This window comes from Corvus moneduloides, chromosome 11, assembly GCF_009650955.1.
Source record: "Corvus moneduloides isolate bCorMon1 chromosome 11, bCorMon1.pri, whole genome shotgun sequence".
NCBI classification, from domain to species: Eukaryota; Metazoa; Chordata; class Aves; order Passeriformes; family Corvidae; genus Corvus; species Corvus moneduloides.
Window position 1 is genome coordinate 17,714,130 of NC_045486.1, and position 24,083 is coordinate 17,738,212.

Genomic DNA, 24,083 nt, shown 5'->3' on the forward strand with positions numbered 1-24,083 from the left:
GGAGGCGCCTCCTGAGCCGCGGGCCCGGCGCGATGAAGCGCGGCAGCGACCGCGACTCGAGCCCGCCGGGGGCCGCGGGCGGACGCGCGGCCGCCGCCGCCAAGCGGCCCCGCGACCGCGACCGCGAGAGCAGCAGCCGGCGCGGCCCGCACCGCAGCTCGGGCGCCTCCCGCAGCAGCCGGGACAAGTCCACGCCCGGCGGCGGCGGCGGAGGCGGCGGCGGCACCACCACCAGCAGCAGCGGCGGCGGAGGCGGCTCCAGCTCCCGCAGCCACCGCGGCGATGAGCGCGCCGGCGGCGGCGGCGACTCCAACCACCGCCCGGCGGGGAGCGGCTCGGCCTCGGGCGCCCGCGGCGGCAGCCAGGCCGCCCCCTCGTCCTCCTCCTCTTCCTCGTCCCGGGCGCTCGGCGTGCCCAAGGCCAAGGCGCTGCCGGGCGCCGTGGTGGCCCCGTCGCTGCTGCTGGCCGGGCCGCCGCCGGGCGCCGCGCCCTCGCTGCTGCTGGCGCCGCTCGGGGGCTCGGCCGGGCTGGCCGGGGAGCCGCCCGGCTCCTGCGAGTACAAGACGCTGCTGGTGAGCGGGCTGAGCGCGGCCCTGCCCGACCAGCTGCTGGAGGACGGACTGTTCCGCCTCTTCCAGCGCTTCGCGGGCGGGGGCGCCGGGGACATCAGTGTCAAGCTCTCCCACACGCCCGAGCTCGGCCGCGTCGCATACGTGAACTTCCGACACCCCGGGGATGCCCGCGACGCCCGCCGGCACGCCCGGGCCCGGCAGCTGCTCCTCTACGACCGGCCGCTCAAGGTGGAGCCCGTGTACTTGCGCGGGGGCCGGCGCAGCCGTACGCCGCCCCCCGCGCCCTCCCCGGAGCCGCTGGGGTACCTGCCGCCCCTGCACAGCGCCTACCAATACAAGCAGCGCTCGCTGTCGCCGGTCACCAGCCCCTTGCTGCGGGAGCCACGGCCCCGCCACGCTGCCGCCGCCGCCTTCGCTCTGGAAGCGGCCGCCATCGGGCTCTCCCGGGAGCGGGAGCGGGCCCTGGATTACTACGGGCTGTACGACGAGCGCGGCCGCCCGTACAGTTACCCCATCGTGGCCGAAGAAGACCTGATGCCGGAGGATGACCAGAGAGCCACCCGCAACCTCTTCATCGGCAACCTGGACCACAACGTGTCGGAGGTGGAGCTGAGGCGTGCCTTCGAGAAGTACGGTATCATCGAGGAGGTGGTGATCAAGCGCCCCGCACGCGGCCAGGGCGGTGCCTACGCCTTCCTCAAGTTCCAGAACTTGGACATGGCACACCGGGCCAAGGTGGCCATGTCAGGCCGCGTTGTGGGCAGGAACCCCATCAAAATCGGCTACGGGAAAGCCAACCCCACCACCCGGCTGTGGGTGGGGGGCCTTGGCCCCAGCACTTCCCTGGCTGCCCTGGCCAGGGAGTTCGACCGCTTTGGCAGCATCAGGACTATTGACTACGTGAAGGGCGACAGCTTCGCTTACATCCAGTACGAGAGCCTGGACGCTGCCCAGGCCGCCTGCGCGCAGATGAGGGGCTTTCCCTTGGGCGGACCGGAGAGGAGGCTCCGAGTGGATTTTGCCAAAGCAGAAGAGACGAGATACCCGCAGCAGTACCAGCCCGCACCGCTCCCCGTGCACTACGAGCTGCTGGCTGACGGGTACAGCCGGCACCGGAGCCTGGAGCAAGACTTGAGGGTGCGGGATAGGACTCCTCCGCACCTCCTGTACTCGGACAGAGACAGGAGCTTTGTGGAGGCAGACTGGGCCAGCCCTGCCAAAAATGCGGAACGCAGGAACAACCTGGAGAGCTACAGCCGGTCCGTGCGCAGCCGGAGCGGGGAGCGCTGGGGCAGCGACGGCGACCGCAGTGTGCCCAAACCGTGGGAAGAGAGGCGGAAACGCCGGAGTCTTTCCAGTGACCGCGGAAGGACTACTCACTCGCCTTACGAGGACAGAAGCAGGACAAAGGCCAGTGGGCCAGCTCTAGACCGCAGCCCTGACAGGGCTCGCAAGGAGAATCACACTACAGACCCCGGAGCCGAGAAAGAGCAGAGTAACTCCCTCCAGAACAATCGTCACGCGGCCGAGGAGAAACCCCGTCGTGAGCCAGCCGACACTCCCCAGCCCAAAAAAAGGGACAGCGAACGCAATCATCGAACTGGTGAATCGGAATCAAAAACTCACGAGGAGCCAAAATCTGAGACCAAAAAGCTAAAGAATTTATCAGAATATGCTCAGACACTGCAACTTGCTTGGAATGGGCTTCTTGTGCTAAAAAACAGCTGCTTCCCCACCTCTATGCACATCCTGGAGGGAGACCTCGGTGTCATCAACGGACTCCTCAAAGACCATTCATCTGGCGGGAAGTTGACACAGCTCAAAATCGCTCAGAGACTTCGGCTGGACCAGCCCAAGCTGGATGAAGTCACCCGGCGCATCAAACAAGGCAGCCCCAACGGCTACGCCGTGCTCCTGGCCACCCAGTCCGCCCCGGCAGGGGCAGGGGCCGAGGGGACCTTCCCTGTGGTAGAGCCTGGCTTGCAGCGACGGCTTCTCAGGAATCTGGTCTCCTACTTGAAACAGAAGCAGGCTGCTGGGGTTATCAGCCTGCCCGTGGGAGGGGCAAAGGGCAGGGACAGCACAGGCATGCTTTACGCGTTCCCTCCTTGCGAGTTCTCTCAGCAGTACCTCCAGTCAGCACTAAGGACATTGGGGAAGTTAGAAGAAGAACATATGGTGATAGTTATAGTCAAAGACACTGCCTAGCCCACACTGTCTTTTCAAATTCCATGTTTTCTTTGTGTGTCACACAGCCCAGTTGTTTTTAAGGCTGATCATTTTGGTCGAGGCTCAAAACACCTTGACCAAAGTGGTAAGATTTTTAGTTTCTAATTAATTTTAATACCTATAATATCTATTAAAATTTTAAATAGAGCCCATTTTATTCGTTTTTAATATGTGACACTGTCCGCTGTTGTTCTGTATTTTTATTTTTTAACTGTATGAAAGTTGTCAGTAAAGCCTTGTTCACTGATGGATTTCTAAACTTGTGCGGTATCCGAGTTCTTATGGCCAGGAAGGGTGAGGTCCCTGTGCTGCAGGAGCAGCCAGGCCGGGTGAGGCCCCAGCCCAGTTCAGTTTCTCAGATCCCAGCCTTGAGCACCTCCTTCATCTTTATACGTGTCTTCAAGGTGGGAGGGGAAGGGGGGTTCTTTATGCTGTATCAGAGACTGAAAGGTTGGGTCTGTATTTTTTTTTTTTTTTTTGTCCTGTTTGCTTTTTATTTCGTAAATTTGAGTCTGGATGCTTTGCTGTTGAGTCTCTATTTGAGGATAGAAGCTTTGCAGGAAGCCAGCCTGCCAAGGAAGCAAATCCTGATCAAGAATAAAAGTGTTTTTCATACACACCAAAAAATTAGTTGATACTTGGCAAAAGGTTTGCTGCTAAGGAGTGGACCCTGTATTCCAGTTGGTGAGGTTTGAGAGCACCTGGCACATGTCTCAGTCATAAAAGTTGACATTCCCAATTTTTATGAAAGGAAAAACAAGCAGAAGAAAAAAATGTGATTTAAGGGGGAACCCTTTTGGGCCCATATTAGATGTGGACAAGCCAGGGGCATGAAGGTGTTTGGTGAGCTGAAGGTGCCCATTTGCAGTCAATCATGTTGTACTACCTGGAATCGTTTATTGAAAGATAAATGGCAAATTATTTTTCCCCTAAAGTTAAGATTTGTTTGCAGACTTAAAAAAAAGAGAGAAATGCACCTGGCTGGCTGAGAATGTGTTATGTTACCATAGGTAACCTGTAACAGAGGAACCACTGGAGATCCAAATCTGAGCTCTAAAATGGGCTGGATCCATCACCCTTGCTGTCTGTGGTATGAGGGGGTTGGTTGGGAGGCCAGACCCCCTGAGTGCTCAGCACCATAAGGATGTGGTAATGAGTCCAAGGTGGAGTTAAAATCCACACTGTTCTGTTTGGGGATATTTTTATTTTTTAAAATTATGCCTGTAGATTTTAGGAGACTTACAGAAAATTGTGTGGGATTAAAAATGTTACATTTTAAAGTTTCTTTAGATTTGCAGGTGGTTTTTTGTTGTTCTTATGGTAAGCAAGTGAACAAATTGGGAGAACCAGAGTGGGAGAACCAGACTTATCTTGCACCAATCTCTGTGACCCAGCAACTTGCTGAGGGCTGCCAAACGCCCTTCTAAAACTCAGCTCTCAGGTATGATTGGTGTCACAACCCACTTAGCAGGGAGCATAACTCAGTCTAATGCTGCTTTTATTTTTCACTTTTTAACCTGCAGCTGTAGGGACATTATTAATATCAACAAGTGTGGGTTGGTTTTATGGGGTTGGGGGGTTGCATTTCACTTGATGCATCTTCCGTATCCCAGAAAATTATTCTGTCCTTAAGCACCCGAGTGCAGCTCCGAGGCTGTGGAGGGTGTTGTCCATGCAGGGCAGGCAGGGGTCAGAGAGGGGAGCTGGCTGCTCCACTGGGAACAGCAGGGCTCTGGGAGTGTGCTGTGGGAGCAGAGGGGCAAACTCCAGCGCCCGAAGCAGCCAGGCTGTACTGGTGGCACTGGGCTGCCGCGGTTTCACATGGTTATAGGGACACCGACTCCACCCTCGAGACCGAGTCCCCGACAGTGCCAAATGTCAATAATTGTAACGGTTCAGTGTTACCCGAACCAAGTGCTATTAAATACCCCTCGTGGCCGGTCCTAGAGCAATTAGAGCCTTCTGTGGGAGTTATCCTGCCTAGGAGGTGTCCGGGCACACTGAGGCGGTGAGGTGGTGCCAGTACAAGTGCCTGCTTGGCTGGCATGGCATGGAGCTGCAGCTCATGGTGCTGGGGCATGGCCTTGTGTGTGTTATGGTGTGTGAGTGCTAGAAAGGGGAAGGAAAAAAAATGAGTAAATTATAAAAGCCGTGACTGTTTGCTGGCGAAGCCAAGGAACAGCCCAAAATCCCCCATCTCCCAGTTTCCTGGTGAAATAAGTAAATAATAGTGAGGGTTGTTTAGAAGACAAAGAGTTGAATGATGGGATTTCTGTTCCCAGAGAGGTGGCTGATGGTTGTGAGCATGTGAGACCAACAAATCTCCCTCCTACCAAAATTAACAGGTGTAAAGGAGAAGTTGGAGAGTTACGGGAAAGACACCTGGGAGAGAAGGAGCAGCATCCCTCTGCCACAATGACCTGAGCTTTCCCTGATCCCCAGCAGGCAAGGGAGCCACACCATGGCTTTAACAGACTGTGCCAAGGCCAAAGGCCCCATCCTGGACTCGTGTCCACCATCCCATCCCTTCACACATGTATCCAGGCTGATTCCAAGAGAAACAGGCCTGAAAAAGGGTTGGCAGTTACAGCAAAATAAATCTACATCTGGATCTTACAGCATCAAAGCCTTGGGCCTTAAACTGGGATGGACAGCAGTTCTGGGGAGTAGAAGGGGGGGGTGGGAGGCTTGAGCCCCTTGGTCATGCTGGAAGGTGCTGGGTAAGGCAGTGCTGGGGGGTTGTTTTTTGGAGGATGGTGCCTTTCAGCCCAGTACAATGGGGCAGTAAGGTGATCATGGCAGGGTAATGGTGTCTGGCTCCTTGGGGTGATCTGAAACTCAGAGGGGGAACACAGTGTGTCATGGTGGATGGGCTGGTCTGAGAGTGTTAGTGCTTAGACTGAGCTACCCCATCTTTTATTCTAAGCACCCATTCAGCAAACATTCTGTCTTACAAGGCCTCTTTAACAGCAGTTGCTGGCTGTCTTTCCTACTGAAACGGATGAGGACTAGCCCTGGATGCGCTCTAACCCGTGCTGAGGAGCCTCAGTCACTGCCCTTAGCTACACTTGGCTTTGTACCTTGCTCTCCCAGCCCTGGCCTGTGGGAGATTTTTTAACCCCAGCCCTGCAGGGATGTGCTGCTCCCTCCCAGGGTGCTGGCAGGGCATTCCACAGGCTGTGTTCCATGGAAGGGTGCTGCAGTGCACCAAATGGGCCAAGCAGTTACTCAGGTCCCAGAACAGTGAGGACCACGCTGACAAGAGGGCACAGGCTGTGCTGGGCTCATCTGCTCACATTGTGGGAGGAAACAACATCCTCCCTGCTCCCCTCTGATGCAGAGGGAGGAGTAGGTCTTAGCCAGCTGGCAGGACATTTAAATCTCCTTCCCCCCTAAGCCAGGGTCTGTAACTGCTGCATAGAAGAAATACTGTATGGCACCACATCAGCCACGTGCTGGGAGTATTCCAGAAGATTATAGGATTCTTTCCAAGCAACATGCTTTTAAATAGATTAAATCATGATGCCAGGGTGGCAGGTGATTTTCCAAATGCTGAGAATTCTCCCCATCCCAAGCAGCTGCAGAATTATGGCCTGACAAAAACAAAATGATCCCTGCTAGTCCCCAGTTCTGAACCCCACTTTGCACCCAAGTTGGTGCAGTCACCTGTTCCCCAGCACTCTTCAGTGAGACCCCCAGAACTAAGGCAGTAGCATGGGCTGCAGGCAGCTTCCCCAGGCGTGTATTTACCTTCAGAGGCCAGGTCTGCTCGGGATAGGGGCTGGGGGGCTGCTTCAGCAGTTTTTTTTTTGGGGGGGGGGGGTGTAACCTGCAGGCCCTGCCTCCTTCCCCACAGGGTAAGGCCCAAACCCACTCCCTTTGGCTCTGTTCAGTGGAGTTAGGGCAGGTGTGGGAGTGGAGGGATGGCTCATATACTTACAGCACCTCAGGTTCAAGTCAAATGCATACACAGGAGTGCCATCCCAGGTGTTTTGGTTCTGTCTCACAAAACTAGCTGGTAAATTTCTCCAAAACAGCCAGGCCCAAATCAGCAGCAGATGCAGCCAGTTACAGCTGGGATATAATGCCAGAACAATATATGGACAGCTGGCACTGCCTCTCCCTGGAAGCAGTAGCTGAGTACATGCTTTTCTTTTTTTCCTCCTCCTGAGCTGCACATTTTTCTATGGTGAAGTTGGGTAGGATGGTTTCTGGTAAGGCAGGGGCTACTTCCACAGCTGTTGGGTGGCATATCCGATTTTCAATCCCCTCATTTAATCAGAATGCTGCTCCAATTGCTGGTCTTAAATGCTGTAATAATCACAACTTGCTCATCTTTATCGACTCTGTAGGGTACAATTATCCATTTTAAGTTGCAGCAGAACCTTTCTTTTTAATTATTAACAAGCAGCCCTGGGTAAGTGCATTAAGTACATGCAATGCTGGAGGGGAAAAAAGCTATCCCTTCTTTCAGTTAAAAAGGAAATCCTTCCTCTTCAAGCAGTAAGACCTTGAGCCTTAGTGGAAACGAGCAGTTCTTGGTGGAAAACTGGTTGGAGTGTCAAGGAGAAGTCTCCAGTTCCCTGTTCTGCCTCACACCCTATTCTGAAAAGGGCCAAAACAGAGAAAGGTTTAAAGGGTGAGTGGATGTTATCTGAACACCTGGGAATAAACAGCACAGTCGTGGCCTTGTCCAGGCAAGCAGAGAGCACCCTCACATGCCAGCTCTGAGCACAGGCCCAAGCTGCACAGCTGGGTGCTGCACCGTGAAGTAAAACACTCCACTGCCATCTCTTCCTCCTGTTCTGAGGGGCAGGGCCTCCTCTCATGCCTCAGCAGGATTTGCCCTCTGCCCCAACAGCCACAGGGCAGCTTGGGCAATGCCAAACCACAGGAGGAAGCCAGTGCTGCTCCCAGCTCCTGGCACACCCTGGGAGATGGGGAATTCCCTGCCTGAACTGCAGTGGACACTCCAGAGCACCTCCCCACACAACCACAGCCCAGTGGCATCATCCAGCTCCCACACAGTGGTGAGGCTGCCACTGAGAATTCCAGGCTGTCAGGCAACCCAAGGGATCAGAACTGGAACTCACAGCTGCTGTGCCATGGCCAGGCTGAGCTCCCAAACCCCTGTTTCCTTTGCCCTTCCTTACTGCAGCCAGGTTCCAGCTACACCTGGCTGCTCTCAGCCAAGCCCTGCAGGCACATGGAGCACTGCTTTTGCATGGCTACAATTCACAGCCGTACAGACAGACAGGACTTGTATTTAATTTTTTAATAAATACACTTTACATTAAAGAAAAAGGCCTTCAATTTGCAGTTTCCACACAGAGGGCAAGAGGGAAAAGAAAAAAAAAAAGAGAAAAAGATTAAAAAACTTGAACCACAAAGGGCAGGAGGGAGAAAAAGGGCTCAAACTTCAATCCCAGATTCCCATGTCTTCAGGAATACCAGGCTCTGACTAGGCCCACCCAGGATTTCAGCCTCCCACTACAGCTGGTATCACAGCGCAAATCTACATTAGCAAACACCCCAGGGGCTCTTCCCTGGAGGACAAAAGCATCTGGAACACACTGGTGCATTAGCAGGTATAACACCTGTAGTTCTTCTTTTTTAAAAATAAAATCATATTTAAAATAAAAATATTCTCACTCCTCAACAATATTAGAAACCATGATCCTCTTATTTCACTTAGTAGCTGCATAAATTTTAATTTCTTTTAATTTTAAACAATTTTTCTCCCCAAACCTACCCCATGGTAACAAGGTACTACAGGAATACAAAGGTCTCCCCTCTTTACTAGAACACTTGCCTTTTTTTTTTCTTTTTTTTTTTTTTTTATAAAACTATTTCTGTTCTTTAGGAAAGAACTTTATACAAAGAAAATATATTGTGAAATATCTTCAGAAGTTTCCTTGAAGAGTCATCTCAGCCTAAAATAAAAAATAAAAAAAAAAAAAGGCAGAGAGAAATGAGGCCTAACCCCAGGTCTCTTTATTGAGACTTAGCCCCGAGCCTCAAACTGACTCAAACCAACACAGCGGATCGGCAGGAGATCCTCAGGCTTTCCCAGGATAAGTAGGGCTGGGGTGCTCAGAGTCGGTTTCCAATTTGGTCTCTGGTCTTCTGCTGGGAAGGGAGCGTCGTCTCCTGCCCACACCCCGCCCGCAGCCGCTCCTCACTCATTCAGGGACAGGATGATGTCGTCCTCCAGGTCGGAGTTATCGGAGCTATCGGCTGCAAAGGAGACACGAGGGTTAGGTTTGGTTTGCGGCAGAGGCACTTGCCCAGGCACAGGAGATGGTCACCCCTGGCAGCACCATCAGTGCTCCAAACCACTCAAAAGCAGCCAGGAAATCTGCACCAGAGCTTTCTTTCCCTGCTTAAAACAGAGGCTCAAGGAGAGCAGCTTAGCAAGTGCAGTTTCTATGAGCTGGCAGGTTTTTCCCCTGACAAGGTGGGGAGGACACCAGCAGAGAGCTGCCTGCACAACTTCCTGCACACAAAGGGCAACAACTCTTCATGCCAGGGGCTGGACAGATGTGGCAGTCGTTCCTCACAGCTGGACAGTGCCACCAGCCTGGCCCCTGCATGATGTGCACAGGGTAATTCCTCATGCAGTGAGTTGCACCCCACTAAGGTGGAAGCAATCCACGCATTCACAACCAGAACCTTCCTCTAGTAACTCAAAGGTTTCTGTAATGAATTTAACTACAGGTCACTTACTAAAGGTGACCTGTAACTTGTGCTTTTCCTGGTTTTCTTCATTGTGGTGCAGAATAAAGACATGAGGGGATTTACCAGAAGCAGTCACACACGCATACACACACGCTTTTTATCTTAAAACGTAAGATCTCTCCTCCCTCAGTTGTGCAAGAAGGAAGCAGTAGCAGCTCTGGCAGCAAGAGGGCTCCTGCCTTACCTTAGAGGTGGTGTTGGTTCTTTTTCTTATGCGAATTCATTGGATGCAGCAGATAACTGGGTGTTAAAAATAGTTAAAAAGAAAAAAAAAAAAGACACCAAGACTTCCACTTAGCCATCTCAGTAATGTGGATCTCTAAAATGCCTGTTAAGGTGAGAAAAACCTTCTGGAGGGTTCACCCCTTCTCAGATGCTATCCTTAGGGGGGAAAAAAAATCACAGGCAAGCAAACAGGGCACAAACCCTTTCCCCCAACCCTCCTCCCTGAAGATCAGCCAGCTGCCTTTCCACTGTGATCAGCAAGGGATGCTCCATCTCACCATCCATCGGACTGAGCCTAAGCTGAGGGGTCATCAGTGCTCCCAGAACAGCCACAGCCACATTGGGTTGCTGGAACACCAGCCACTGCTGCAGCAGCTACACTTACACAGTAAGAGGGAAAGAAGCACAAGCAAGATACCAATCCAGAAACTCTGGAGAAGAGAAGCTGAGAAAGTTGGAGTTTTGGGGGGTTTTTGTTGGGTGGGTTTTTTTTAACCCCAGAGAAAAGCTCTGAGAAAGGATCTCCTCACTATTCCCCAGTTCACCACATAACCTTCCAGTTCTGAGCTCTATGTCTGCAAGTAAACCTGACTGCAGTTAACTGTTTGGCATAGTTAGTTTGCACAGACCTGCCTGGAAGTTGCCATTTTGGATTACAGAAGAGGAATCAGAATCCAGAGTCAGCCATGCTGCTGGTGAGAATCCCATGTATTTCTTCCATCCTATGCCATATGTGCATTTCAAAAATTACACTCAGCCCGCCCAGGAAAAAGCTCTTGAAAGACCTGCACAATGCATTAACTGCTTTGACAAACAGATCTAATGTCCCCAAGGTGGTAACAAAGGAGGAGGAAGACAAATTCATACTTTAAAGGTTCTCCATGGATTATTTTTAAAAAGGAACACATAGCAACCAATGCCACTCACTCCTGTTTCAACTGTTCTCTGAATTATTTTGCTTTGAAAACACTCACTGTATGTTATGGAGGTTCACCCACAATACAGCAAGAATCTGCAGCAGGGAACACTCTAAATGCACCCCATGCCTCAGATCGGTCCTTGCTATGCTGGCAGTGCCCTTACAACTTTTAATTCTGGAACAAGCATAAGCAGAGGAAAATTTTAATTGTTCTTTGCTGGGGGGTGGGGAAACAGAAAGAAGTCAGATGAAATCACAGAGCAGCTGCCATAGAACCCCACTCATCAAACCCATCAAGGACCATGCATGCATCAGCCCAGCAGAGCTGCACTCCCTGCTCTGAGTTCCTGAAATTGCTGCTAAGCAACCTAACAGCCATGGGATGGGCTGCCTGCAGCTCCACAGCCATACCAGATCTAAGTTCTGCTCAAGTGGCTCTATCCATAAATGATGTACAGATGTGGCTGCTTCATAACACAGTGTTCTGCAGAGCACGCCTGAAACGCCTGTCAAGTAGCACCTCGTTTGTTCCAGGAAGAGTTATTGAAATGGCCTGAACATCCTGGCCATTCTGCCCCTTGGACATTTCAAGGTACAGCACCCCAGGTGCTCTCTGAAGAGCTTCTGGCCCTGCATTCCCCAAGGAAAAACAAGTGGAGTTGTGTCACGAAGATCCTGCCCACTACTAGGACACAGAGGTTCCCTGTAATCCCAAAATGTCACACTGCAATATGCTATTAATGACTGAGCTGTGCAAATATCCTTTATGGCTCTACAGTATAAACCTATTTCCCTCTAGACAACAGCAGAGTGACCTCAGAGAATAACTCTGGCAACCTAATGTGGCCACGTCCTTAAAAATGACTGAGCTACATTTCCACAGAAGACATGGATGAGTCTGCCAGCCACATCACTGCCAACGTGGGGCCTGCCATGCTTCATCCTCCAGCACACTGGCAGGGAAGCCTGATATGAGAGCTGAGATGGGAACCAATCTCCCATCACTGCAGGACTTCAAACACCTTGCACACCATAATTACTCATCCTTACCAACCCCTTACCTTAAGGTAACTATATTATGTCCATTTTTACAGCTTGAAAATTAAAAATAACTAAATGGTTTGGCTACACATACTCAAAAATTGTGCTGCAAAAAAGGGAACAGAATCTGGTGTCACAAATCCCAAGTCTGATGCTATCCTACTCACCTTCTTTCTTGTGAAGCATTTTTCCAAATTTTATTGCTACATAAAAAGTTCAGACCTTTCTTTCTTATACACTCATACACACACACTTTATATTTTCAAATCACTGTATTTGTGCAATGCCAGCAAAAGAGAACAATTTAAATTATATTCCAAAAGTTATGTTAGCTTCAGAATAGTCTAATAAAGGAAGTGAAGTCAGAAATGCCATGTTAGCTTTGCACTTTAAGCAATTGCAAAAGAGAAAGAACAGCACCAAGGATCAAAAATGCTTCTCTGTCCTTACAGGCTCACATGAGGCAGAGAGGACAGGTGAGGTAACAGTTAAACCTGTGTCCCCTTGAAAGGCAGGACAGGCAAGCCATCAGACAAAGCTTCTTCACATGGAGTTCTCACACATACACACACACACACACACACACACACACACCTGGGAGCACTTGAAGAAAGGAGATACCTCCTTTTCCAGAATGCACAGTTGTTCTCTCACGTAAGAGCTGCTTTTACCAGCAGATTACTGAGAGAAGCCACAGGTGAACAAGCACGATGATGGTCTGTGACTCATACTAACAAGGGACAAGTCAGTTAAGTCATTTCAGGGGAAATTTAGATGCTGCCTCTTTGTCAGGACCTTAAGCAGCGGATAAGGTCACCGAGGTGGGCACACACTTACTATCTCCAAGAATCAGCTCAACTTCCTCATCAGCATCAGAATCTTCATCTTCACCCTCATCTCCCTCTTCCAGGAGGTTGGCAATCTCCTCATCATCGGAGGGAGAAAAGTCATTTTCTCCATCCTCACCAGCATTCTCGTTGTTCTCATCCTCCTCCAGCTCAGCCTCCAGCAGCTGGTCCGTGTCTAGTTCATCAAGGTCATCTGTGTCATCATCATCTTCATCATCATCTTCTTCTTCTTGCTCCTCTTCCTCCTATAAAGACAGCAAAAACAGTCCATTGCAGACATTAAGATACATGTAAAATGGAACAAGAGTAATTAAAGAAAACCTATAGTTTTCACTTCTCCCCATATCCAGCCACCAAACATAAACACGCTCCCATCACCCATCTAAGCACTCTCTCCACAGCTTCAGAGCATCACACATGCCAGATCACCTGCAGGTCTGCAAAGTCTTAACTGCAAAATGCTGCTGCAAACAGGTACCATTGGCTCAAGCTCCTCTCCGGGACCGGCCACCAACACAAAGCACCCTTGAGAAGGACATGCAGTAAGACCTGTTAATCCATGGCTTTGTTGCTAGTCTTGTGCAAACTGCTTTAGTTTCAGCAGGACCAAAACCTCCACTTGACATCAAGCCACATGCACCTTCAGTCTCTGTCATTCCCATTTGGATGAGGTGTAAAATGTAGGGAAGGATACTTTCAGCCAAGGCCAATCCCTGAATCACTCAGCTTCAGATGACAGAACTGTTCAAGGCAGCTCAGAAGTCTCATCTTTGATATTTACCTGTGGATCAAGATCCTTCTCTATTAAACCATAAGAATTTGCATTCAGTAAAGCAACTGAATTCCTCATTGTACAGACAAAATCCAGCAATCTGTGTGTAGTGGATAAGACTGAGTGGGAAGGAGCTGTAACAGTTCTACCCTTCTTCCAGACAAACTGCCATCACAAGCCAAGCTCCAGGGTGTTCCAGGACTGAAAGAAAAGCTTCAATCCCCTGCACATCTCAGTCACTGCCTGCTTCTCTAACAGAATGCTCTCAACTCTTTCAGTCCTAATTGCCCCTTTGTTTTGGGAGGAGACACATTCTGCAAAATTAGGAAGCAATTAAGATAGATATCTAACAACCCACTTCAAGGGTTCCTTTGGTCCTCAAGCTCACCACACTCCCACTGAGCTGTTTAGACTGCTGCATTTTCAGATCTAAAGGGACAGAGGAAAGTCCTTTACTGTCATCGCCCCAACCTACTTTTTCTTCAGTCAGTGCTATAAAAAACCACCACACCCACACAAATCCAACATCTGTCACAGGCAAGAGAAATAAAGACGAAATGCCTGAGTAAATGGTATTGTTTCTTCACTTGCAAAAGGCAGCCAAGTCTTCACTGCTGACCAGAAATGGCGCGTTATTAAATGCAGATTACAGTATAAAAGCAATGGTTTGCTACATAGTTTCCTTTATGAAAGAGCTTATATGAAATACAATATTAAAGCCAACCTGTATTAAAGCCTGTGCTTATTTCAAGCAATTGCAACTTTACTTTGAGTCAGTGAGTCCTCAGATAAACAGACATAATTGTATACATACTGGGAGAGGAAGTATCTTACTTGCAGTTCACAGTTTTAAACTGCAGTGCCATACTCGGTATAATTTTCTATAAAATATACTCAATTGAGTATAAAAGCTTTACCTTAATAATTTGTATTTATTTTTGTTAAATGCAGTATCTGCAGAGAGACCAATGTCTCAAATTTTATTACTCTAGTCAGAATTGAAAAGCTGATTAAAAACCAAAAAGGCAGGAGAGTTTATTTTCATTTTTCATTGTCTAAACAATTTTGAAGCAGAAAAGAGATATCAATTTATTCAAAAATCTTAGAAAAATTAAGCGAAGTTTCTCAGTGTGGAGATAGAGACACACCTGTAGACATTGGGAAAAAAGTATGTTGTCTGCAAGATTCATTTAGAGTCCATGTCGGTAAAAATTGAAGGATTCTGGAATTAGTTAGGTCTCTTCTTTGTTTCTACATCTGTGGAATTTCTGAAAGTATTCTTTTCCTAAATATCTAGTCCACAAGGACTCAAAATGTCAAAACTACTAAATTTGATAATGTTTCATATGTAATGTATTTATTGGAAATTGATTTACTGTTTCATCAACATTCTAATTCAAGCTCAAGACAAGGCATTTATACCAATATCACCCTTCAAATACAGGATGAAATGAAATGTAGTTGCATAGAGCTAAAAATCCCTTCTGGCTGACAAGGCTAAGAGCCAAATTACACAGAAAGATTGTATACTTAGCTGCAAATTAGCTCTGAAGAGTTATACCAACCAGTGAAGGAAAAATAATTTGTGAAAATACAAACAAGAGCTGAAATGCTTCCACTTTCACAGTTTAAATTACTTAATCTGAAGTTGCTGATTAGAATCAGGCCACATTCATTTAAAAACCACCTAAGAACAGTAAGATGAGATCAAAATTATACCTGTCCTTGGTAAAACAGAAAATAGTGTGTAACTTATGCTACAAGAAGTCACGTGTGCATGTGAGTGTGACACACACAGTGACACCCTTACAGAGCTGGAGGGGTGACACGTGGCAGGGCTCAAGAGGAGCATCTTCATCAGTGAGGAGGAAACCTGTACCATGTCATGTTTTAAAGAACCCAAACATAACTTGGCCACTGTGAAGCTTCTGCTAAGCTACAGGCAAATAAATTCTGCCTCAGCTTGTGAGCCAAGCCAAGCACAAGCTCTGCAGGCCCAGTGCAGCATTCCCAGCTGGAGCAGACGGCTTCACACAGAGCCTGGGGACAGCTCTCCAAACAAAGCACCCGGAGCTTCTGCTCCCAAACCCAACCCCTGGGACACACAGCTAAGGAAGGGGTGAGGGAGTGCCAGCTGCAGTCTAACACCACCACATGTAAGTGATATCCAGGCTGTTCATGAGGCCCCAGGATAAATCCTCATGAGACACCACAACTGTCTCATGTAAGGGATGCCTACGTAGGTAGAAAATGGCACCTTCCCCAGGGACTCAAACAAGCACACTGAGTAAGAGTGGGGGGAAAAAAATCCTTGTGCCATGTCACAAGGGAAGACAAGACAGCTATTCCAAACCATATCCAAGTTTGTGTAGGAAAAACCCGGGAAACCAAGCCCCTGCCTACTCATCAATGGCTCACTTTGGGCAGTGACAAAGGTGCTGCTGGAAAAAAGAACCAGCATGCATATCCATGCAAAACAAGGAGGCACCTGTGCTCATCTTCCTCATTGGAGTAAACTCATCCATAGAACCCATGGACCAGCACACACCATAGGACTTAATATCAAGGAATTGTTTCAGCTATGACTAACTCCTTTAGATGCCTAAAGATATTCTTCTAACTGGAATGTTCTCTGTAAAAGCTTGGATCAGAACTTGAACTGTTCATAGAGTATTCATATTCCTCCTCTGCTTCCTTAGAGAATATTCTCTTCCCTCTCCAAGAGAAGTCACTTCACAGCTACCAGTTCCCTCTGCAGAAGGCACAAGGGTAGGACTACAGAATCCCAAACTGACCATCTCATAACCTTCTCTCTGTAAAAGGTTCTACCTCCCTATCATCACTCTGACTCCTGGTCTGGTATTTGTGTGTGCCCTGTACTGCAGCAAAGTGCACGATGATTGCAATGCAGCCACACTGAACCCCCATATTCTCATGGAATTCATGGAAAATTACAAACAACCTCAATCTGAGGCTGTGAAGGAGGGCAGGGGGTGGGAAATCTATTGCCTGCTCCTTTTTAAATAGAGCAGGTAGTTCTCAGAGGGCCATGGTGGAGTCCAGCTCTTGAACTAAGGATGTCACACTGCTCTCCACTTTAGTTACACTGTGATTCAGGTATATTAATTAGTTGTAGATACCTACACTTTCGATTAATTTAAGGGAGTTCTACCTTGATAGATGCCAAGAGCAGAACAGTTTTGAGTACTCACTGACCCTTAGTGAGACTCAAATCTGTAATTAGATATTACAGAGATACATATTAATTTTATTAATTAATGAGTATGAATACTAAGGGGTTTCTGTGTTATGCTCCCAATACTGCACCAGTGTCACCCCTCTTCATCCCCAGCACACACAATGTCACTACGTAACAGCTGACATTGAGGTATTGACATGTCTGGATGGCCAAGTCTTTCTGCTCATCAAAAACACAAGGGTCATGATTACAGTAAAGGAATTTTCATCTAGGAAACATCCACTCTGTTTCATACACAAAATGGTTTCCTGGTCTCACTCTCTGCAAAAATACTGACAGAGTATTTCAGTCTAGTTAAAGCAAAAAGGCTGCAAAAATAAGGCAATGAACAAAGGTGACAATTTCAAGCAAACAAACAAAAACCAGTTAAAATTATAAGGGGACAGCAAAGAGGGAGGCTCCAACTTTCATGTGGAACAGCTATCTACAGGATAGGACGTCCACACAAGGACAGGCCCCAGTATAACTTGCAAATTGTTTGACTCTAGCTAATTTGATTCAACTAATAAAGGCTAGTTTAGGCTGAAAAAGACCATCTATACAAAGGATTGTGTTAGTTTAACTCAAGAAGTCTTAAGCATGTAAGTCAGTAACATATGGAATCATCAGTTACATATTTTAGAGGAACTATCTGTTCTTCTAACATCAGACTCCAAAATGGGACATTTTATTTAAATGTGCATTATTTCTCAACACTCACTAACTCACCCAAATTCACTAATTCACTTACACAGGAACATATAAACAGCATCAATACACAGTCCATGGCCCTGGAAATGCTTTAAGGATGTTTAAGAGGGCAAAAGTGATTCCCATCAGCTTTCTAACACACCTGCATACAGGAAGATTTACAGAGATGTAATAGTACAAGAAAACCTGAACATAAACTTACAGAATATGAAAAGTTGATTACACAGCAAAGGATTATCTAGAGATCATCTCAAAGCAAATTACTGGTAACTTAACTCCACTACCAGTTTGCTTCCAGAAAGCAGAGTAGATTCGGTTCAATTAATTTATCATTTATTACCCCCAAAGGAAAAAACTAAACAACATCCCCTAAAGGAATGGCAGATACTGGGGTTGCTGCACTGGAACAAAAAAAACCTACTTGACCTAATTCTTCATTTGCCAGTTTTTACAGCCCTTTCAGAGCTTAATACATACCCTTTGCACTTGTTCAAGCATTATGTGTTTTCTGCCACATTGTTCTTTCATGCTTGTTGGCACACACTACATAAGCTTTCATCATCATCATCCAATTTCTTACCATTCCCCTTTACCAATCATCTTGCACATACAAAATTGACAAATTTGTCTTTTGTGGGTAGCACAGTTTATTGATATTTAACATACTCACTGGTGTTCATCTCTCAAAAATCATTCAAAGGCTCAGGAAAACCCCAGTATTTCACTTACTCAAACTGATGCAAAATACATGTTAGCTAAGCAGAACTTTACCTTTTTGATTTTAACATATCTCTGTAATGTATTCTAACATTAAATTAGTGTATGTACAAAGTGCTTCCAGGAAGTATGACTTACAGCACTGCAGATCTGCAGTATATAAAAATAGACCAGCCTGCTTTTAAGTACTCTCAAGACATTTTTATAGAGCTTTCTTACATTTCTTGATTCCAAAATTTTTTATAACCACGTGACCAGAATTTGAGACTTCTCCACTGCAGATTACACAATCTCTCAAATCTACACTAGGCTGGCATTTAGTTGCCAAAGGAAGACCCCACAGGTCTTTTCCAATTGTTGATATTTGGGTTGGAAATTCTGATTCAGTTTTGACATCTACAGGTCACTGCTTTTTTGCTTGACATGGTTTCAGCTATTACAAAAAGCTTTATCTGTTTGTCTCACACCTCACTGACTTTTCCTTCCTCTACTAGGAGCTGATTCACAGTGCAAAACCAGGCAGCACATCAACAGTTCAGCCCAGCTTCTTGGGACTGCTCCATGAACTCCTTTCCCAGGCCCTGCTCACCTCCCATCAGCACCTCCAAGGCAGCACCTCTCACCTCCAGCTGCTTTCCAGCAACACTTCCTCCCTCTGAAAACACAATCTCTGTTGCACCTCTCAGTCTGAATCATGCTAGATGGTATTACTCTAACTATTCTCATTTTCATCTATCTTTTCTCTATCTGCAGAACAATTAATCCCATGTTAGAAAAGCTTTTCCCACTATTTCAAATGTTTCAGCTCCTATTTAATTCACTTCTGGCTACTTTTACCTAAGTCAAATTATCTGCTAGTAACATCTGCTTCTAGCAGTTACTTATTTCATCTAGGCTTGTTTTCTTTTTAAAGAAATTCATGTTTCCCATAGTCTCATTATTTTGGTTAATTTATTTGCTTTCGCAAGAAACAGCCTACCGGTTTACTTCACCCTCCTTCCCCAAGTTTCTCTTACAGCGAATTTGTCTGGTCTCTTCCAGATTATCAGTATTATTTTAATTACTCCCTATTTCCAGCTTGGGAAGGGGCTTTGCTTTCATAAAAAAGGACATATGATCGTTGTTCAAATACAAGTGTACTGAAGAACGTTTTACCCAGAGGAGTAAGTCTCTCCTTGTTCCAGTAATTTATCTTTCTCCACAGACAGTCCCCTTGTCACATCTTCTGACAATGGTACTCCTTGCTGTGTACCATGCTGGTATTTTCTGGGCCTTTGCTATGCAGTTCCCAAGAGTGACAATGTCTGGTTTTCAGTCACTTAAGAGTTTCTATCCAATTCCTCCCCACCCCCCCCCAACCACTTCTTAACACTCCTGGACAATGGGTAGTGGAAAAAGCTTAAATACAGCCAACAGACTCCCTGGTCAAGCATGTAAGGAATTGCACATCCTAGATTACCTACTGTCCATCCTTCCCCTCAGCTGGCAAACCCACTTCCTGTTATGTACCATTAAATTAATTCTAAGTATTCATCTCCTTCACACTACAGGGCTGCACCTACTTTTATCTTCTTGGCTACTTCAGGGTTAGAATTTCTACTTCTTCGTCGCCATTAGTCACAGAGCTAAAAATGTAGAAGCCTGGGAAGCTGCAGAAGTTACTATACGTAACAAGCAAGGAATCTTACCATAGGCTTCTATGCAGGTGTAGGTATGTGCAGATTTAAAACAGGAAACAGCACACAGCGTACAGAATGTCACAGAGGCAAAACATGGAGTGAAGAAATAAAAAGCAGTTAATCTCTTAGTCTGTGTAAGTAGGTTTAGCTTGTCTAACAATGACTACTTACCTGTGATGAATGACAAACCACCCATGATACAGACAAACAAAAGCTTTAAGGGAATGGGCCTCACATGGATCAGGAGGTTCAGGTGGGGCTCTTTTGAGCAAATTCTGGTTTTGCCTATGAAATGTTTCCATTTCAACCTAACTGTATGCACCTGATGATAATCAGCCTAGCTCCAGTCGCTGTCCTCTGAGGCATGTGCCAGCCACCATTTCACAGCTGGTACCTTCCTTAATGCTTGGGATAAAGGGGTTTTAAGGTGACTGTTACTATATTCCCTGTGCTGCAGGGCTCAGAGGTAAAGTAAGGAGTACAGAATTAGGTACAATTTCTCAATATGCTTCTCTTCCTTTCTCTTACTGATCTCACACTCTCACTTAAAAAAAACAAATTCATTCCTTTAATTCCATGACAAAGAAAAATACTGCATAAAGGAATTTCAAGGTTTGGCAGGTAAATGAACTCCCTCTCCATGGACAAGAATTTGTTCCTTTATTTTCTCAAGCCTCTGACTGGCATTTCTCATCACAGCTCAGGCAGCTTTTATTTTCTTGGATCCCAACTACTGTGGCAATTCTAGAAAGAAGTGTTAGGCAAGAGGAAGGACATCTTTGATTTATGTCACTGAACAGGCAGAATATGTTTTTATCTCTGCTGAAGCTGTTTTACTCCATAATACTAAGTCTGCCCTTCTGGAAACTCCAAATACTTATCTCTTTCCAAGAATTTCCTCTGTTTGCACTGTCTGAAAGCTACTGAAAATAGATTCTGAAACAGTAGAATAGGCTAAAGCAGTCACAGTTATTTGCTACTATCTAAAAATGTGGTAAGAAGTACAGGCACTGTTCTTTTAAATATCTGTTTTGGAGGATGCCTGTTCAAAAGATGTGTCTGTTATATAAAAGGGTCTCTGATAGAAACCACTCATTACTCAGCCTCCCCAGCAGCAACTAAGCTCAAAGATTCCTACAAAGGTGTGCAATAAACACATATTATCACTTGACACATTTGTCTGAAAATACCCATTCACAGCTATTATTCTGTAAACAATTTTATCCTTGAGTAAGATTTGAATCTTCAAATATTACAGGAACAACTCCCAAAACAAACCCTTCCTTAAGGGTCCCTGATGACATAAATCATTCTAGTCAGCTTATAGTGGCAAAGCACCACCATGATCTGATGATTCCCAAGTATTTGTGCCAATATGGATTAAGGTTTGTGGGGTCTTTCCCCAGCAAGTAAGTATTTGCATGAAAAAACAAACCAACTATATCAAACAACAGCAATAAAGTACAGTGGAATTACTGTTGGAATTACTGTTGCAGGCAGACAGGGGGACAATCCTAAAATAAAAGTAGAAACTGGGATCACAAAGACCCCATAGAAAGCTGAGGAAAACATTCTCCACCCTGGCTAAACCATACGTTAGAATAGTGGTTGTCTTTCAAGTCTTTAATGCCTTATCAACAAAGTTTATTTCCCATCACCTAGAATTTTCTAAACCAATGCAAAAAGACAAATTACACACCTACCATCAACCATTTCGATAGCCCAGAAGCACTGCAGGATAATTAACAGTTCTTCAGGTCTGGCAAAAGAAGTAGAACACACTTTATAGGACAGGGACAGCTAGGTGAAGCAATGTGCTGCTGAAGCCATAAATCTCTGAACATGACAATAACTGAGGACACTGCTTGAGCCTCACAGATGCAACATCACCCACACGTACCACAGAGAGAAAAACAGCCCTCAAACAACTAATATGGAAAGAAAAGCTAAAACAGGGAAGTAAAAATGCATAGACTGAAAATCCTAAAACCCACTCAGAAGATCACCTCATCCAGACTTCAGTTTCCCAGTTTTGAGTCTACTCTGTGTTCCCCTTGGTTTCAGCTTTTCTGAGCACATAATATTTCTGAAGTCTCCTTTTCTAGCCCGTAGCAGCTGCCATGTGCCATTTCCTTTGAAATTCCTCATCTGCCTCACTACAGAAGACAGTAGATTAACAAGTGAAACAGGGGATACTAATCAGCCAAGAAAGAGAAATAAGTAAGAATAAAGCAAGCCAACAACCAAAAGATGGTCCAAGATCTGCACCAGTAGCTCAGACACCCAACTTATTTTTTGCTAAATCTAACTGAAGGAGTGTATCAGAACAGTGGCAAACACAGGAGGAAAAACAGGAAGATCTTGCAGCCAGACTGAAAAGTAGAAAACCCTTACATATTTCCCTTTATGCTGAACAGTGTTTTGCAAATACTTGTAAGACTGCTGGTTATTGATGGACACATTTGGATACTCACCCAGTGGTGAAATAATTCACAGAACTCATGAAAGTTCAAGGCAAGAACACTGCTATTTTTGGAGTAAAACACCCAACAAAAAGAGCTTGCAAACAGACTCTTGCTAAGCATGTTACATCTTCAGTTTCCCTCAGTACATAGTAAGTACAGACCATCAACATTCATTAGCATTTGTTCTGCTTAACAAGGCTTGACAACTCTGGATTAGTGGCCATACCTAGGGAAAGGCAGCCTCCCAGGAATCTCACTGGAAAGGCTGGTACAGCAGCAGGGAAGAACCCAGCCTCACTGGTGATGTCCTCGAGCATTTCAAACAAACCCACAAACATTCACTGCAGAAATCCTATGCTCAAGCCACTGAGTCAGCCCATCATTTAATTTGAGGGCAATTTATGTAGCAGATCAGTTGATCTTGCAAGGTTTGGATTGAGATAGGAGGAATAATATAGTTGTTTTGTTTCTTAAATTACAGAAGGAACTGAAAGATAGCTATAGGCCAAACATCCCTACTAGGTTCATTTTAAAGACTGTCAGTCTTTGCTTTTTGAAAAAGCTGCCATGGAGCCTTCAGCTGACATTTGTCAGAACTGACATCATGAGGTGTCAAAATTCAAGGTTAAAAAAAAAAAGTCAGGCAGATATTTTTCTCCACAGTTCTTGTCTCTTAACACAACCTTAAAAGCAATTTTATTGTGCATCACATTACTTCTGAGCAAGGCTTGCCCATCAGCCACCCTTCTGTTTGAGTACTCATTACTTTCTGTACAGGCAAAAAAATGTGCCCATGGGCCCTTGTAGGTCAGATACAAAAATCCACATATGCATCAAGTCAAGGTGTGAGAGGCAGGGGTCAAAGAGATTCCTTTCTGCCTTAAAAACCTTGATGAAAAAGATGCCAAATTCATGTTAATTCATATGAAACATGAAGATCAGAAAGCACCCTCTCTTTCAGCTAGAAAAGGTTTTAGAGTATCTGTGAGAAGTTCCAACAAGTTTGAAATGTTATACCCAATTTTTCAAAAGCTAAATCACAGAAACTAACGAGGCAAATACTAAACACCTACACATGTGTGAGGATATGCATACAAACAAAAATCCTTCCATCAAGGAACCTCTTCTTGGTCTCAACAGACAAGTGTACCAGAGGGATTCTGTCTTTATTCAGGAAAACCTCTATTCATTCTAGCTCAATGTTGGATGTCTCTAGAGACAAAAACTGTCTTTTGCAAACCTAAGACAAAAACAAACCTGAAGAAAAAGCATAGAACAGCTGTAGGGACAGAAAGCAAGGGGGTTATTTATGTTTGGCTAGATATATGTACATTGAATTGAATTTGGGTTCGTAAGTGTTGCTTCTATTAAAACCAAATCTCTCTTACTAAAGAAATTTGATTGTAACCATCCCTAGAAGTTGTTGTTTAGGACACAGGTACAGACCCCAGCAATGGAGACCATAAAAAGCAGCAGTTATGCAATACCAACTAGTCACTCTGAGCTTGCAAATCAATCCAGGAGCAGCTTTGTTTGAACACTCCATCAGCTTCACAGAAATGCTTTTAGCACACTTAGATTCTGCCTGGGGCCACCTCTATTTGTAAAACAGGAAGTGTCCCCAGTCACATCTGATGGATGGCAGATCCCTTATCTCTACTGAGTACCTGGTGTTACAGCCTGGAACCATTGACTGCCTTGCACAAACACAGATCTCCCTTAAGTCAACACTTACCAGTGATTTTGCAAAGCAGTGCCCTGACAGCTGCTAGTTAATCATTGTACAATGCAAAACTCATTTCTGCTACAAACTATTTTTGGAGATTCTATAAAGAAAATATGAAATAGTTTACTAAAATATACTGAAAGTGAACAAAACCAGTGGAAGTGGAGACAGAAATAGTAAATATTGCCCAAGGCAAGCACTGT

The 24,083-nt window shown here is 46.0% G+C and overlaps 2 protein-coding genes across 3 annotated transcripts in view; one reads left to right on the forward strand and one right to left on the reverse strand.

The window, feature by feature from the left end:
• Positions 1-17: 17 nt before the first annotated feature.
• RBM15B (RNA binding motif protein 15B) lies at positions 18-3,060 on the forward strand. The gene has a single exon (XM_032121103.1). It carries the CDS (start codon positions 33-35, stop codon positions 2,778-2,780), a length of 2,748 nt encoding a protein of 915 aa, XP_031976994.1. The 5' UTR covers positions 18-32; the 3' UTR covers positions 2,781-3,060.
• Positions 3,061-8,061: 5,001 nt separating this feature from the next.
• The window catches only part of DCAF1 (DDB1 and CUL4 associated factor 1), a 49,058-nt gene continuing 33,036 nt past the window's right edge, over positions 8,062-24,083 (reverse strand). The window contains exons 23-24 of one of the 2 annotated variants that reach the window (XM_032120644.1): positions 12,562-12,817; positions 8,062-9,038 (exon numbers count right to left, since the gene is read on the reverse strand). In XM_032120644.1, the coding sequence (XP_031976535.1) occupies positions 8,980-9,038; positions 12,562-12,817 (315 nt within the window). In that variant the 3' untranslated portion in view covers positions 8,062-8,979. Of the gene's footprint in view, positions 9,039-12,561; positions 12,818-19,698; positions 21,449-24,083 lie in introns of those variants that run through there. The other variant, XR_004242326.1, reaches the window with a different exon arrangement.